This window comes from Acomys minous (genome assembly GCF_964271855.1).
Source record: "Acomys minous genome assembly, chromosome: 2".
Taxonomy (NCBI): Eukaryota; Metazoa; Chordata; class Mammalia; order Rodentia; family Muridae; genus Acomys; species Acomys minous.
The window spans coordinates 50786446-50803611 of record NC_140484.1 but is presented as its reverse complement, the minus strand read 5'-3'; the positions used below and the strand labels follow the sequence as shown (position 1 = coordinate 50803611).

At 51.5% G+C, this 17166-nt stretch overlaps 1 protein-coding gene across 1 annotated transcript; it reads left to right on the top strand.

Moving 5' to 3' along the window:
- The first annotated feature begins 830 nt into the window (after positions 1–830).
- Positions 831–16885, top strand: PYGM (glycogen phosphorylase, muscle associated). Its single transcript, XM_084760450.1, has 20 exons — positions 831–1146; positions 2133–2234; positions 2313–2391; positions 2475–2578; positions 2826–2957; positions 4914–5025; positions 5107–5189; positions 5585–5728; positions 5986–6078; positions 6257–6403; positions 6549–6712; positions 7099–7213; positions 7636–7737; positions 8070–8217; positions 9881–9939; positions 10049–10190; positions 11142–11349; positions 16014–16148; positions 16306–16372; positions 16485–16885. The coding sequence occupies exons 1-20, from the start codon at positions 904–906 to the stop codon at positions 16632–16634; spliced, it is 2529 nt and encodes an 842-aa protein (XP_084616576.1). The 5' UTR covers positions 831–903; the 3' UTR covers positions 16635–16885.
- The last annotated feature ends 281 nt before the right edge of the window (positions 16886–17166 follow it).

The following is a 17166-nucleotide window of genomic DNA, read 5'->3' as shown; positions in this document are numbered from 1 at the left end:
TAGTTCCCAGTAGCCCCTGCTTCAGGCTGGAGCCTCAGCCAATGCTGTCATGTAACCCGACTATCCCTCTGGAAAAGGTCATTTCAGAGCTTCTTGAAGGACAGCAACAGGGGGAAGCACAGCGCCACTGGGCTTTGGTGGGGGTGGGGTGAAAGGAGTGGATGTCTATCTCAGGCATCTACCCTCCCCCACAGCACTCCCTGCAACCCAGGGTCTTCATCTCCCCTTTCAGAGCTGCTAGCCTCTTCTGTACTCTAAGCACCTCTGTTTAGGACACACTCTCCGCTTGTGATTCTTCTCGCCCCTGTACACAACCTCCCCGTCTGCGAGCAGCCATGGACTATGTTCTAGCCAGGTGAGAGTGGCTTTGACCAGCCTGGTTCAATCGTGCTCCTGTAGTTGCATTCTAGGCAAATGTCACAAACAAGCTCTGGAAAGGAGAATGTGTCCTGCACTTGTGATGAGAGGTCCACGATCCAGTCCCACCTTTCATCTATAGCTTAGGAATGGGCACAGATTGGATAATGTCTCAGACAAAGTCTCAACCAGAATGCTTTAGGTAAGCCTCAGGCCTCCCAGAGGAACCCAGCACTGTCTGAAGTATCCAGCTTCCAATTCTCCAAAAGCCAGGGGCCAGAAGGCCTAGGAAACCTGGAAGAAGTGGGTCAGCTGTGAACATGCCCCTCCCTGGACTGTGGGGAGCTTGTTTCTCCCTTCCCTCCTCTCCACTTGTCCCCAGAATAGCTCCCTGAGCTTCAATGCCAAGACCCTCCCACGTCCGGGGAGGCGTGGCATGCTGCCCTGAGCCAGGCCTTAAATCCCCTTGCAGCTGGGCAGCTCCACTCCTTGGTTGGAGGCACTGAATCCATCAGTCTGTCCAGTCCGGCCCACCCTCCTGCAGCCATGTCCATGCCTCTTTCAGACCACGATAAGAGAAAGCAAATCAGTGTTCGTGGCCTAGCTGGCGTGGAAAATGTGTCTGAGCTGAAAAAGAACTTCAACCGCCACCTGCATTTCACTCTGGTCAAGGATCGAAATGTGGCCACTCCGAGAGATTACTATTTTGCACTGGCCCACACTGTGCGGGACCACCTCGTGGGACGTTGGATCCGCACACAGCAGCATTACTACGAAAAGGACCCCAAGGTGCTACAAGGGGGGTGGGCACCTTGAATGGGAAATGAGCTGGGAGTGGGGCTGGCAGAGATCTGAGATATCTCAGGAAAGTGGCAGTGCCTTCCTGAGGCCCAAGTTTTCTACAGCAAAATAACTTGCTGTCCTAGGAGCCTGGGATTGTTCTAGAGGTGCTGGACAGAATACTGAGGAGGGCAACCCAAGGGTGCTCAGGGTAGCCGGGCTACTTATACATGCGCAGACGTGGTTGGAGGGGGTTGCTGGTGGTAAGGAAATGTATACCCCTGTGGCCTGGTTTGGATCTGGCGTGGAAGGACATGTCATCAAATGTGTGCATGTCACAGTCGCCTTGTGCCACAGGCAGGGGCAGCTGGGGCGGCCGGTATCAAGTATCTGGTTGGGTCATTGGTAAATGTCAGGAACCTAATACCCCACAGCAGGAGTGGGGGAGGGGCAGGGAGATACCCAGGAAATGGGGAGACTGAGCCCCTTCAGCATCTTCATGCTTCGTGCTTCTGTTCATCTCTGGACTGAGCAGCATGGACCGGAGTCGGCAAGTCCAGCCCTGAGTCACTGTGTGACCTTGAAAATGACTTTTCCCTCTGGGCTTTGGCAAAATCTTCTTGGAGGAGCACTCAGAGGTGCTTCTCAATGGCCTGGCTTCCTGACGGGCTATACTAGGAGGGGTATGTACCTCCGAAGGGGTCCCTACTTCTCACAAGCACCTTAGACTCTGAGATAGGCCTGAGAAGAGGAAACTGAGGCCAGATGGAAAGGCATTTCAAAGGAATGTGGGGACCAATGCCATACTTATCTAATTGGACCCCAAAGTCTCAAATGGTCCCTCTGAGCAGGGAGAAATGAATTGGTGGCAGAGTGAGACGTGTTGGGGCCTGGCAGTAGGGCAGGAGGGTGAGAGGTCCAGACCCAGCTGTGCCTGGCTGAATGGCAGCGGTGTGGCCCTGATCCCTCTTCCCTGTCTGCCTGTCTCTGGGCAGAGGATCTACTACCTGTCCTTGGAATTCTACATGGGACGGACACTCCAGAACACCATGGTGAACCTGGCCTTGGAGAACGCCTGTGATGAGGCCACCTACCAGGTGGGGGAAGCATTTAAGATTGGGGGGGGGTTCCCCATTCTGACACTTGGGCCTGACTGCTGCCATCCGTTCCCTCAGCTGGGCTTGGACATGGAGGAGCTGGAGGAGATCGAAGAGGATGCAGGGTTGGGCAATGGGGGCCTGGGCCGCCTGGCAGGTGAGTACAGAGCTTGTGGGTGGGGGTGGGGCAGAAGAGCATCTTATGGTGGATGCCTGATGCCCACTCCCCTGTACCCATAGCCTGCTTCTTGGACTCCATGGCTACGCTGGGGCTAGCTGCCTATGGCTACGGGATCCGCTATGAGTTTGGGATTTTTAATCAGAAGATCTGTGGGGGCTGGCAGGTGAGCAGGCCAGATCCCAACCTTGTGGTGCCCAGTCACGATAGAGAGGTCCCTCATTTGGTCATGCATCTCTGCAAAGGTTCAGAACCCACCCCAGCTCCCCAGACCAACATTCTTGTCTCTCGCCTCTTACTTCAAAGCCTGGCGACCCCTGTGGTCATATTATGTCCTGGGACATATTAGGTCCTGCTGGGTGACCCACCACTCACCTGAAACTCATGTCACCTACCTTCCCCCAACCCTCTAGATGGAAGAGGCTGATGACTGGCTTCGCTATGGCAACCCCTGGGAGAAGGCCCGGCCCGAGTTCACGCTGCCTGTGCACTTCTATGGCCGAGTGGAGCACACCAGCCAGGGGGCCAAGTGGGTGGACACACAGGTGAAGAGGAAGATGGGTACAGGTTTTTTTTGGGGGGGGGTTGTTTAATGAGAGGCAGAGGGAGGGGAGCTCCTAGAGAATGAGGTTGGAGGCTGCTGAACCCACTGCCATCTTACAAAGGAGGGCACTAAGGAGGAGACATGTCAGTCACGAGATTTTCTGGAGGCAACCCAGCCAGGGTTGGGAGATGCCAGCCAGGGTTGTCCAGGAGGCCAGGTGAGGTGTCAACCCTGGAAGGAGGAAGAAACTGTCCCTGTTCTGCTCCACCAGCACAACGCCCCTAGCCAGCTCCTTTCCCCGACACAAGACTTAGCACAACGCTTGAAATCTTTGCACATCTGTGCTGGGGAACCAATGAAGGCAACAGCCCTGAGAGGGAGGCAGGGGGGAAAAAATGGGGCCTCTAGGGTGGAACTGGCATGCTCTGAGCCACCCAGCAAGTGGAGAGGGTCTGAAAGCTCACCTGGGTGTCCCAATCCCTGTCCTGTGGCTCCCTCCTACGTGTGGAAACCCCTAGACCTTCAGAAATGGTGTTGATTGCTCTTTCGTCTAGGCCTAGGCCCAGCCAGGGCTGCTGCCTCATGTGCCAGGTGCCCCCAGCAGCAAGGCACATTTAGCTCTGGCGGGGAAATTTGCAGACCTAGTTCCCTCTGCCTTTCAACCTGGTGTCTGTGCTTTACAGTCACTGCTCAGTCCTTCCGCCTCTCTCACCTGCCTTCCACTCTGCCCCATGAAGGGTGTCACTCAGTGTCAGGGAGGGTAGGTGAAGTCCCAAGTAGGGAATCCTCTGGAGGTGCCACTGGCATCGTACTAGCAGGCAAATTGGTGCTATTGATTATGGGATGGGGCTGGCTGCCATTGGCTGCTGCTAGCTAGCCCTGTGACTAGCCCTGTGATCCTATATAGACCTCTGGATAGAACTGACCCTGTGTAATCTTTATCCTGAAGCCAAGATTCCCCCAACGTTCTCCTGAGTCCAATGTGCTCTCATTTGATCAAGCCAGGCTGTAGAGCAGCCACCAAGTGGCCTCACTCTCTCCCTTCCCATAATCCTCATGGCAGTCTAAGGAGGCAGGTGTTGGGATTCCAGTGGGGACACTGGAGCAGTTTTTTTACTTATTTACTGAGTGCTGAGGACTGAATGGTCCTCACACCTGCTTGGCAAGTATTTTACCACTGAGCTATATCCTCAGCCCTCTTTTTATATTTTACTTGACACAGGGCCTCACTAAGTTGCTCAGACTGGCCTTGAACTCACCCTGTAATCTAGGCAGGCCTTGAACTTGGTATCTTCTGGCCTCAGCCTCTCCAGTAGCTAGGAATCCAGGACTGTACCAGAAGGCCTGGCTTCTTCTCTTCTTTTGTTTTTTTGTTTGTTTTTTGAGACAGGGTTTCTCTGTGTAGCCTTGGCTGTCCTGGACTCGCTTTGTAGACCAGGCTGGCCTTGAACTCACAGCGATCTGCCTACCTCTGCCTCCCAAGTGCTGGGATTAAAGGTGCATGCCACCACGCCCAACCTCTTCTCTCTCTCTCTCTCTCTCTCTCTCTCTCTCTCTCTCTCTCTCTCTTTCTCTCTCTCTCTTAAATGCTATACAGAATTTATTAAATGAGCATGAGGGGAGAAGGAAAAGCAGAAGGGGTACCCGAGAGAGAGAGAGAGAGAGAGAGAGAGAGAGAGAGAGAGAGAGAGGAGAGAGGAGGTAGAGAGAGGAAGTACAGTAGAGAGAGCGCCTCTTCTCTTCATTTTATAGATGAGTTTATAGAGGTTCCACAGCTTGCTCCTGGTAACTACCCTCAGTGCTGGAACTGTAGTCTACCTTGGGCATTGGCAGAGTCTAATGACAGTGATTTGAACTTCAGCTCTTGGTGGAGGTGGCCCCACAAGCCAGACTTAGGCACTGCTCAGGGCTGGACCCTAGTAGCCTGCCCAGCTTCTGACTCAGGTACCATCTGTAGGTGGTGTTGGCCATGCCCTATGACACGCCTGTTCCTGGCTACCGAAACAATGTTGTCAACACCATGCGCCTCTGGTCGGCCAAGGCACCCAATGACTTCAACCTCAAGGACTGTGAGTTCCTGTGCTGCTAGCTGGCAGGCCTTGTTACCCCTGCCTGGCCCCAGCCTCACCCTGACCCACTTTATCCCTTAGTCAATGTTGGCGGTTACATCCAGGCTGTGCTGGACCGAAACCTGGCTGAAAACATCTCACGTGTTTTGTACCCCAATGATAACGTACGTTGCCCTTCAAACTGGAGACTCAAAGTCCAACTCCTTGGAGAGGGACAGGGGAACTGGGGGGTGCGGACCTTTGCAACTGCCCTAGTCCTTTATAGCTGTCCCTGTGCGTCCTATCGAGTCCTTTGAGTAGGAAGACACCTGAGTCCTGAGGGAAAGGATAGGCTATGACACCTCCTGGGAGCTGTTTTCCTGGGGACCCTCACAGGACTCCTAGTTCATCTCTGCCTTTCTGATACTATCTACTCTGGTTACTCGGTGGGGCAAAGATCCCTGGGGTCCCAAAGGTGAGGACAGTTTAGGGCTCTGAGACATAGTGTGGTAGGGGCTCTCCTGGTCATACCCCCCACCATCTCAGCTACACTCTGCCTTGCACCCCCATGCCCCCCTAGTTTTTTGAAGGGAAGGAGCTTCGGCTGAAGCAGGAGTACTTTGTGGTGGCCGCCACCCTCCAAGACATCATTCGGCGCTTCAAGTCCTCCAAGTTTGGCAGCCGCGATCCTGTGCGCACAAACTTTGATGCCTTCCCGGACAAGGTAGCATGCTGGCCTGAAGGCCTCTCCTTCCAGCCTCCCTTCACGGAAGAGTGGAGGCTGGGGTGTACGGGGTGTGTGTGTGTGTGTGTAGATGGCTCACTTGCCATCTTCAGGCACCAGGGACACCACTCCAGCTGCCATCATTTCTGGGCCCAGCCCAGCCACAGAACTGGCCTTTCGGGGGGCACTGAAAGAGCGCTATTCACAATAGTGCTCAGTCTGGAATCCATCCTGACTTGCCACTCATCCCGCCACAGGTGGCCATCCAGCTCAACGACACCCACCCCTCTTTGGCCATCCCTGAGCTGATGAGGATTCTGGTGGACCTGGAGCGGCTGGACTGGGACAAGGTGGGTTCCAGCCACTTTACCCCCTTAGTAGCCACTCTGCCCCAACTTCTCCTTCCCAGTGGGAGGTAGGAGGACAACAGGAGCAGAAAGCTAGCTGAAACCCAGTTGGGTCCTGGCAGGCCACAAGCTGCATAGCGCGTGGAGAACGTCTGTCCCAACTTCCTGTCTTGTATGCCAGGCCTGGGACGTGACAGTGAAGACCTGTGCCTATACCAACCACACAGTGCTGCCTGAAGCCCTGGAGCGCTGGCCGGTGCACCTCATGGAGACGCTGCTGCCCCGGCACCTGCAGATCATTTACGAGATCAACCAGCGGTTCCTTAACGTGAGCCGGGGCAGCGTGGGAGTGGGGCTCAGCCTTGAATTCAGGAGGCCTACGGGCTGAGTCTGTGGGGTTGAGGGAGCCGGGCTGAGACTAAGGTTCCTGAGTCAGGATCCTGGTCTTAGCTTGGGACTCTTTGGGGTCACAGAGGGTGGCGGCTGCTTTCCCTGGGGATGTAGACAGGCTGCGGCGCATGTCACTCGTGGAGGAGGGCGCGGTGAAGCGAATCAACATGGCACACCTCTGCATTGCTGGCTCGCACGCAGTCAACGGTGTGGCTCGCATCCATTCGGAGATCCTCAAAAAAACTATGTAAGCCTCGCCACAGGCCCCGCCCATACCACAGTTCCATTGCCTATAGGCCCGGCTCCTTCACCTGACCAACCAGGTTGGTTGGTCTGACCCTTCCGCAGATACCGTTAGCTTTATCCTACTCCTGGCCGGCAGAGCAAGCCCCCATAGCATTGAGCCATCTCACCTACCTCAAGCGTGACCCGTTCTTAGAAGACACTAGCTCCAGTACAGTCCTGTCCCAGATGACCCCCCTCTTACACATCGTACCCCTATCTGCCCAGGGGTCTGTATGTGCATCTGAGCCTCTTTCAGGAAAAAATAAAATAAAATAAAATAAAGTAGGGAGCCAGGTGGGAGCACTCTGCAGAGGTGAATGTTGACCCTCACTCAATTCCAACCTGCAGCTTCAAGGACTTTTATGAGCTGGAGCCTCATAAGTTCCAGAACAAGACCAATGGCATCACCCCTCGGCGCTGGCTGGTTCTGTGTAACCCTGGGTTGGCAGAGGTCATTGCTGAGGTGAGAGGTCATGGTACAACTGATGGGACCAATATAGGTCACTACAATACAGTCGAGTGGGAGGCTCCCTGTACAATGGCCTCAGCTGAGGACCTCAATCCTGTACTGTGTTCCCAAGGCTGCCATCCACTTGGAGGAAGGGGCACTGCTTTCTTACTTGAATGAGCATGCCCTCTGGCTATAGGGGCCAACCTGCTGATGTTGGCACTCTAATGGAGAGTGTTGTCACATCTGAAGTGAGACTGCAAGAGGCCTGCTGGGGTCAGGTGGGGCAGTGAGCTCAGTGTTAGTGTAGGAGGAAGATGGATGTACCCACATTCCTCTGCTTAGGGGACTTTGGGAAGGGAAGGTGGAGGGTCTAGTTAGCCTGGAGCAGGGAGGCCAGGATGAGGTAGTCTTGGCTGAAAGCTGTCTTCCCACAGCGCATTGGGGAGGAGTATATCTCAGACCTGGACCAGCTGCGCAAGCTGCTCTCCTATGTGGATGATGAAGCCTTTATCCGTGATGTGGCCAAAGTGAAACAGGTGGGAAGGCCTGCAACCTGGGACTCCTGCCCCAGGGCTAAGGACAGGAAAGGGCCTGGTGGTTGGGTCATGGGTGTCACCAGGAGCTCATCTCTCCTACAAGCTCAGCCATTGGTGGGAGTCAACAGTGGAAGCAGCACCTGCTATCACTGAGAGAATGCTGGCATAGATTAGTAATGTCTGCCTTGGTGCAGGGGTTGTGGGAAGCAGTAGTAGGCAAGCTTCCCACCACCTGCTTTCCTGGGTCTGAGTGACGGGAAAACAATGAAATGATAGGGCTCTTTTGACACTGAAATGCCATTGGTGACCCCCTCTGCCCCCTCGATCTGCAGGAAAACAAGTTGAAGTTCTCTGCATACCTCGAGAGGGAGTACAAGGTCCACATCAACCCCAACTCCCTCTTCGACGTCCAGGTGAAAAGGATTCATGAATACAAACGCCAGCTTCTTAACTGCCTTCACATCATCACCCTGTATAACCGTGAGTGCCGGGACCCACTGCACTCACTCCCCAACACCCAGCAGCATGCCACCAAGGATTGATGTGTGGGTTGATGTCTCCTGGGAGCTGATGACTGCCTTTAGGGTGTGGTGATGTCCCCACACCTTAACTTAATTTCCTGTTGTGTTTATTTGGTTCACCAGGTTGCAGTCTGTCATTGTAGGGCAGTCAAGGCAGCAGGGGCTGGGAGCAGCTGGTCACCTTCACTGCTGGTCAAGAGCAGAGCGAGCAGTGCACTAAAGGATGCATGTCAGGGCCTCTCTCCCTCGCTCCCTCTCTTTCTGAGACAGGGTCTCACTATGTAGCCCCAGCTTGCCTGGAACTTCCCCTGTAGACCAGGCTGTCCTTGAACTCCCAGAGATCTGCCTGTCTCTGCCTTCCCAGTGCTGATGCTGAGGGTATGCACTAGCATGTCAGATCTTCCATTCTTAAATACTTTCTTTTCTTCCTTTCTTTCTTTTTTTTTTATTTTTTGGATTTTCTTTTTTTTTTTAATTTAAGAATTTTTTTTTTTTGAGACAGGATTTCTCTGTGTAGCCTTGGCTGTCCTGTACTTGCTTTGTAGACCAGGCTGGCCTTGAACTCACAGCGATCCACCTGCCTCTGCCTCCCCAGTGCTGGGATTAAAGGCATGCGCCACCACACCTGGCTTTTTTTTTTTTAACATTTATTTATTGTATGTTGTGTATACGTGTGCATGCCAGGATGCAGCACACCTGTGAAGGACAACTTTCACAAGTTAATTTTCTCCTCTCCTTGTGCGTCGCAGGGTTTGAGCTCAGGTCATCAGACTTGATATAGACTGACTTTACCTGCTAAACCATCTCGCTGGCCCTGCTTTCTCCACTCTCACACAGTACAAAATCCCTTCTTAGGGAAATATGCCATTTCTCCATTCATATAATCAAGACAATCCCTTCCAGACATAGCCAGAGGCCTACCTCCCCATACCCCACCCTGAGGTGATGTTTGTAAAGTTGACAGCACCAACCATCAAACCCCATCACAGTGAAGGAGAGAGAAACCTGTTTTTGTTATGATCCCAAGTGTGGGATGGGGAATGGTCTTGTGAGAGAACAGGTGATGTTAATTCACTAGAAGGCAAACCACCTTGTGCGGGAGCTTGATTGTTGCCAGCTGAAAAGATCTGTGAACAGACTCTGGGAGGAGATATATAAATGAGCCAGAAACAAGAGACGGGGCCTTTGGAGACTTGGGATAGTTTTGGCTGTTCATCATTCCACTTTGGGACACTCCTATAGAGAGCCACTCAAGGGAAGGCTTCAGGGATCTGGGCTCCGGCTGAGGTTCCGGGTTCTGGTTACTCCAGGTCCCAGCAAAAGAAATCCTGCTGATTACACCAGGATAATCGTTCCTTGGAACTGATATCCTTACGGTTTTGTTATTGTATTCTTTAATCTTCTTTTTCTATTGTTTAGGTTAGTCAGGTTATAAGTGACGTATGCTCGGTTAACAAGTTCGTAATAAAATATATTTGTTAAGAAAATTGAGCCTACACCACAGAACAATCTGAGACTCAGGGAGGGAGACCTGACAGACACAGAGCAAAGTGATGAACCCAGGCTAGTGCTGTTAGGTCCCTGTATTGTTAAACACCCCCTGATGCCTCTCTTCTCTGCAGGCATCAAAAGGGAGCCCAACAGGTTCATGGTGCCAAGGACTATCATGATCGGAGGCAAGGTGAGAGACGGAGAGCAGACTGGCCCTGGGGTTTTTCCATATGTCGGGCAGTCGCCAGATCGAGGTGTGGGGAGGGAGGGTGAAGCTCTGACTCCAGACTGCCCCACAGGCTGCACCCGGGTACCACATGGCCAAGATGATCATCAAACTCATCACTGCCATTGGGGACGTGGTCAACCATGACCCTGCGGTGGGAGACCGCCTCCGGGTGATCTTCCTGGAGAACTACCGAGTCTCACTGGCCGAGAAAGGTGGGTGTGGCAGTGGCTGCATGGGAACTCTGACCAGCTCAGTCCCAGAGGAGACGTTAGCCATATTTTCCTGGCCTGTGGTCGGGGTAAAGAAGAAATTGGAGAGGCTGGAGAGATAGCTCAGTCTGTTAAGAGCACTGGCTGTTCTTCCAGAGGACCTGAGTTTGATTCACAGCACCTACATGGCAGCTCACAACCTTATGTAACTGCAGTCCTAGGGGATCTGATGGCCTCTACAGGCACTGCATGCATGTGGTACCTACACATGAAGGCAAAACACCTATCCTCACAAAATAAAAAGAAAAGTATTTAAAAAAAAAAAAGGATAGCCATGTGGTGGTGGCGGCACACGCCTTTAATCCCAGCACTTGGGAGGCAGAGGCAGGTGGATCTTTGTGAGTTCCAGGACAGCCCGGCCTACAGAGTGAGTTCCAGGACAGCCAGGGCTACACAGAGAAACCCTATCTCAAAATAAAATAAAATGAAAGGATAGAAAATGATCAAGGAAGACTCCTGGCATCCACCTCTGACTTTCATACACATACACGCACGCACGCATGCACACACATAGACACACACACACACACACACACACACACACACACACACATGCTTGTTCATACACACCAAACATTTACAAGGAAACCAAATAAAATCCCCGAAAACCGTATCAATGAAAAGATCACACAATGGGTTTAAGGCCAGCCTGATCCACATAGGGAGTTCCAGGTTAGCCAGGGCTATATGGTAAAACCCTGTGTCAAAACAACAAAACCAGCTGAGGGATAGGTTCAGGTTGGAGTCCATGAAAGGCAGTGGGTTAGGAGTGAGGGACTTGGATGGTAAAATCTCAGAGGTTAGGGCACAGAGCTTCCTTGTCTACCAAGCCCTAACTCAGCCAGGCAGCCCTGTCCCTGAGGCTGAGCTCTGGTTTCTGTTGCCCCCCTGCAGTGATTCCCGCTGCGGACCTCTCAGAGCAGATCTCTACTGCGGGCACCGAGGCCTCAGGCACTGGCAACATGAAGTTCATGCTCAACGGGGCTCTGACCATCGGCACCATGGATGGTGCCAACGTGGAGATGGCAGAGGAGGCGGGAGAGGAGAACTTCTTCATCTTCGGCATGCGGGTGGAGGACGTGGAAAGGCTGGACCAGAGAGGGTATGGGGTCAGGGCCAGAGCGGGTGGCATGCTGGGAGAGGATGGCCAGCCTGTGTAACATCTTAGGATTCTGGAAAACTAAAAAAAGAGCTTGTGGCAAAGGAGGTCAAAAAGACAAGAAAAGAAGAAAGTAACAGGATGGGAGGAAAAGGAAGTAGAAATTATGTAAGAGATAATATCGTTCTGAAATTGGAGGTAAAACTAAATCGTTAACTTTCTGGACACCTTGGCAGCAAGGAATAGGGTTTCTCTTTGTAGCCCTGGCTGTCCTGGAACTTGTTCTGTAGACTAGGCTGGCCTCTTGATTTTAGATTTACTTATTTTAGTTTATATGTATAAGTGTTTTGCCTGCGTGTATGTTTGTGCTCCATGTGCCTATGGAGTTCAGAATAGGGCTTTAGAGCTCAAATTCCACCATTGGGTGCTGGGAACCTACGTCCTCTGCAAGGACATCAGGTACTCTTAATACTGAGCCATCTGGCCAGCCCAAATGTGATCTATCTTTCTTTCTTTTCTTCTTCTTCTTCTTCTTCTTCTTCTTCTTCTTCTTCTTCTTTTTTTTCTTCTTCTTCTTCTTCTTCTTTTTCTTCTTCTCCTCCTCCTCCTCCTCCTCCTCCTCCTCCTTCTTCTTCTTCTTCTTCTTCTTCTTCTTCGAAACAGGGTTTCTCTATGTAGCCCTGGCTATCTTGGAACTTGCTCTGTAGACCAGGCTGGCTTTGCACTCATAGAAATCCATCTGCCTCTGCCTCCCAAATGCTGGGATTAAAGGTGTGTGCTACCACGGCCTGGCTAAATGTGATTTTTAAAAACAATATTTACTTTTACTTTTGTTATTTGTATTTATGTTTATGTGTGTGGGTCTATGTGAGTGAATGCCACAGGTGTACAGAGGCCAGATAAAGATGTCAGATCTCCTGAGGCTAGAGTTACAATGGTTTGAGCCGCTCCTTGTGGGTGCTAGGACTGAACTCAGGTCCTCTGAAATAGCAGCAAACACTTTTAAACATTAAGCCATCTCCCCAGTTCCCCATTGTGAAATATTTATTTATTTATTTATTTTTGGATTTTTGAGACAGGGTTTCTCTGTGTAGTCACTGCACCTGGCTTGTAAATTTTTTATATAACAGTGATACTTGGGTTAGAGAAATAGTTCTGCTGGTCAAGTGCCACTTATACCACATAAAAAGCCAAACATGACCACTGGGCGGTGTTGGCACATGCCTTTGATGCCAACACTTGGGAGGTAGAGGCAGACAGATCTCTGTGAGTCTGAAGCCAGTCCCAGCTCTAGGAAGGCAGAGAAAGGAGACCAGGCAGCCAAGCCTACTTGACAAATTCCAGGCCTGTGAGAGACCCTGTCTCAGAAGTACAGGGATCTTGAGAGGCATCCTTAGTTGCCCTCTGGCCTCCACACACATGTATAGGTACACATACACGCACAGTGCATGGTCATTAACTGGAAAGATACAAGGCTGGAGAGATGACCAGTAGATAGTGCTTGCCATGAGGCCCAGAGCTTGGATCCCCAGCACCCAAATAAAAGGCAGGTAGCAAAGGCAGGAAAATCCAGAATCAAGGCAGCGAGCTAGACTAGCTGTATTAGCTAACTCAGAGTCCATGCCTCAGGAAATAAAAGACATCCAGTGTCTGCTTCTAGTTACACACACACACACACACACACACACACACACACACACACACACACACACACACCTCACAAACAAAAACAAGGAAAAAAAATCAAAGACAATAACTGGTGCTAGGCAGTGGTGGTTCATGTCTGTCTTTAATCCCAGTACTTAGGAGGCAGAGGCAGGTGGTTCTCTGTGAGTTCGAGGCCAGCCTGGTCTACAGAGCAAGTTTCAGGACACCCAGGCCTACATAGTCAACCCTGTCTTGAATAACCAACTCCCCCCAAAAACAATAACCCTCCCTTAAAAAAAAAAAAAGAGCCACATGCCTGTAACCCCAGCACTCAGGAGGCAGAGGCAGGTGGATCTCTGTGAGTTTGAGACCAGCCTGGTCTACAAAAGCAAGTCCAGGACAGCCAAGGCTACACACAGAGAAACCCTGTCTCGAAAAAACAAAAACAAAAACAAAAAAATGGCACATGCTTCATGTAGCCCAGGCAGGCCCTGAACTCTTTTCCTCTGCTCCCACTCCTGAGTGCTGGGATTTCAAATGTGTACCACTATACCTGGCCCCCAGATGTGTAAATGTTTGTACAGTGCTTTATGCTATAGGCTAGCTGTATTTTTCCAAATGTTTTAAAACTTATGTTTATGAGTCTTCTGCTTGCATGTGTGTCCATATACCATGGGCTCAGAAGAGAGGGGCCCCTGGATCAGGAGTTACAGACAGTTGTGAACTGCCATGTGAGTCCTCAGAATTGAATTCAGGTTCTCTGGAAGACCAACTTTTAATGGCTGGGCCATCTCTCCAGCTCCCTAGCCAAGCTATTGTAACCAATTCCGAGTCCCAGGGCATTAAGCTTGACCTGTTGCTGTAAATGTGACTATAGGGAAAAGCCTTTCCCATCAACGCTCAGATGTCTGATTATTCCACTGAGAATTATTAGGCAAGCCAGAAGTTGTGGCTCATGCTTTTACTCCCAGCACTCGGGAGTCAGAGGCAGGAAAGTCACTGTTGAGCTCAAGTCCAGCCTGGTCTATAAAGCCAGTTCTAGAACATCCAGGCCTATATAATGACACCCTATCTCAAAAAACCAACCAAAAGCTATAGACACTGCCCAGTCCACTGTTCTAGACAGCATGCAAAACAAACTCTTCTTTTTTATTTTTATTTTTTATTATTACTTTTTTTCAAGACAGGGTTTAGCATTTCTCTGTGTAACTTTGGCTGTCCTGGAACTCACTCTGTAGACGTGGATGGACTTAAACTGTCTGCCTCTGCCTCCCAGGTGCTGGGATTAAAGGTATATTCTTTATGGGGGTAGTTGATTTTGGGATAAATATTAGAAGGTGAATATTTGTGGGTCAAAAAATTCTTGGGCTAGGCATACGGCTCAGTGGATAAGAGTGTTTGTGGTACAGGTCTGATTACCTGAGTTCAGACCCCTAGAATCCCTGTAAAAGCTTGGCACAGCATCTATAATCTCAACAAACTTGTAGGAAAAGGGAGGTGGAGACCGGAGAGTCAAGATTCAGAAGCTGGCAGGCCAGGGCCAAAGAGACCCTGTCTCAGAAGCAAGGTGGCCACCTGAAGGGCATCCTCAGACTACCACATTCATGGTGAGGCGTGCTCACAGCGCCCCCTACCCCAAGACAAAACTGTGAAAGTTCCTAAGCCTCTGACACAGATATTCAAATGCTTCTGGAAGGTTGGTGCCAGTTTACACTTTTTTGGGCAGGTTTTCTCTGTGTAATAGGCCTGGCTGTCCTGGAACTCTCTTTGTAGACCAGGCTGGCCTTGAACTCGCAGAGATCTGCCTTCCCTCTGCCTCCCAAGTGCTGGGATTACAGATGTATGCCGCCACCACCACCTGGCCTGGTTTACACTTTCACCGACAGCTGAATTCAGAGAGCTGCTATTTGCTGCTAGAAGGGCTTTTTCCTAGAAATTCTGGAGATTGAGTGGGGCATGATGGCACACACCTTTAATCTTGGAACTCAGGAGGCAGAGGCAGATGGATCTTCATGAGTTCAAAGCCATCCTGATCTACACGGAGAGTTCTAGGCCAGGCAGGGTTATGTAGTGAGACCGTGTCTCGACAAGAAAAGAAACTTCAGGTTTCGTTTTCTGGGCTCTAAGGTACGTTGAGCAAGATCTGGGATGTTCAAGACCAGACCTTGAAATAATTCTGACTGCAGAGGATAGGGTCGAGTGCCAGCGTGGAGGCTGTGTACACGCAAGGAAAGTCACAAAGCAGGGCAACACGAGGCCCTGGGACCACTGGGAAAGGGGAACCCTGTTGTTCATTGTTTTTTTGTTTTTGTTTTTTCCAGACAGGGTTTCTCTGTGTAGCCTTGACTGTCCTGGACTTTGTAGACCAGGCTGGCCTCGAACTCACAAGAGTTTGAGTGCTCCTGAGTGTTGGGATTAAAAGCATGCGCCACCATGCCTGGCCTGGCCTGTTGTTCTTTTTAAGGGGACAGTGAGCCAGGGAGGGAGGGGAGGCCATCTTTGTTCTGGGTTTAAGATAGGGGGTGCATGTTACCTAAGAACTGAGGGAAAGCTGGCACCAGTCTCATTGTGGGAGTTTAGGGCCCACGCCTGAGGATGTACCTGTTAGACGTGGGCTTGGGCAGTGCAGAGAGATTTCACGGAAGGTTTTGTTTTGCGGTGGTGCTGAGGATGGAACCCAGGGCCTCTTAAATGCCAGACAAGCTCTCTGCCACTAGGAACACATGCCCTCCTTGCCCGGAGCCTGGAGAGCGAACACTTGTGTCTGGTTTTCCTTTTTTTAAGTTATAGGTGTATGTTTGTGTGTGCATAGGTGCACCGAGCCATCTCTCCAGCCCCAGAGTCGTCTTTCTTGTCTTCTCTGGGCCTGAGCATCTTCATCCCTGAAGTGGGTGAAGAAAAGCTGAATGCAGTGTGGCAGCTGTGGAGGACCTGGGGCTCAGGTTGTCTTCCCAGGTTTTCTCTGGGGAGCTGGGGACCCCTTTGCAAGGGAGCTGACCACAGGTGTGCTCGCTCGTCAGGTACAATGCCCAGGAGTACTACGACCGAATTCCTGAGCTCCGGCAGGTCATCGAACAGCTGAGCAGTGGCTTCTTCTCCCCCAAACAGCCAGACCTGTTCAAGGACATTGTCAACATGCTCATGCACCATGACCGGTGAGCTGGCTGGCCAGGCTGCACGGGGGCTCAGGGATGCACAGGCCGTGGGCGGGTGGGAAAGCTGGTTGGGGTTGTAGCTTCATTCACTCCAGTGGGGTGTTGCACCAATAAGGACACAGCCTCACAGAGCTCTGGTCTCTCCTTTCTCCTTCAGGTTTAAAGTCTTTGCAGATTATGAGGAATACATTAAATGCCAGGATAAAGTCAGTGAGTTGTACAAGGTGAGGGGCCATCGGCCAGGGGTTGGCAGGGCTCTGAATCTGGCTAGGATGAGGGAGAACGGAGCCAGCCTACTTGGCCGAATGAACTGAAAGATTCCCTTCCTGTCTGCAGAACCCAAGAGAGTGGACACGGATGGTGATCAGGAACATAGCCACCTCTGGCAAGTTTTCCAGTGACCGCACCATTGCCCAATATGCCCGTGAGATCTGGGGTGTTGAACCTTCTCGCCAGCGCCTGCCAGCCCCGGATGAGAAGATCTGAGCTTCCACACCAGACCCCACATCTGCCCTTGAGTCTGTTTTTGATTCCTGGGATCAGGCCCACTCTTCATCCAGAGGATGGGCCCCTGGAATTACATCTCTACTCTCCCCCTTTTGGAACCCTCTTTTACCAGTCTGTAGGTCCCGATGCCCAGTATGACTAAAGGCACTGCCCTCTTCTCCTTACCTGTCCTATTTATGTATGGGGTCTGACCAAGTGCACCCACTCCCCAATAAATCGACTCTCTCTGAGCTCTTCTCTCTTGCGAAATATTTTTAGCTCTTGGAGAGCTTAACAGCTGCTGCGCAATCATCTCCTTACCGCTCCCCCCCACCACACCGCGGCAGGTGCATCCTCTGGGGTTGGGGGGAAAGAGGGGGCAGCCCATAGGCGGTGCCTAGGATTCAGTCCCTTTTCCGGTGTCGCCCTCCACGCCTCTCTTCCCAGCACTGTGTCCATACTAGGTCAGCAGCCAGCTTAGTTGGTTGGGGGCGGGGCGTGCGCCTGGGTGGGGCCCACAGGGTCAGGGAGT

What these genes read in the sequence shown, in the direction of transcription:
- PYGM (XM_084760450.1), top strand. Translation starts at nt 904, where the DNA reads ATGTCCATGCCTCTTTCAGACCACGATAAGAGAAAGCAAATCAGTGTT. An exon ending in ACTACGAAAAGGACCCCAAG is followed by an intron (nt 1,147 to 2,132) that starts GTGCTACAAGGG and finishes GTCTCTGGGCAG; the next exon opens with AGGATCTACTACCTGTCCTT. An exon ending in CCAAGTGGGTGGACACACAG is followed by an intron (nt 2,958 to 4,913) that starts GTGAAGAGGAAG and finishes TACCATCTGTAG; the next exon opens with GTGGTGTTGGCCATGCCCTA.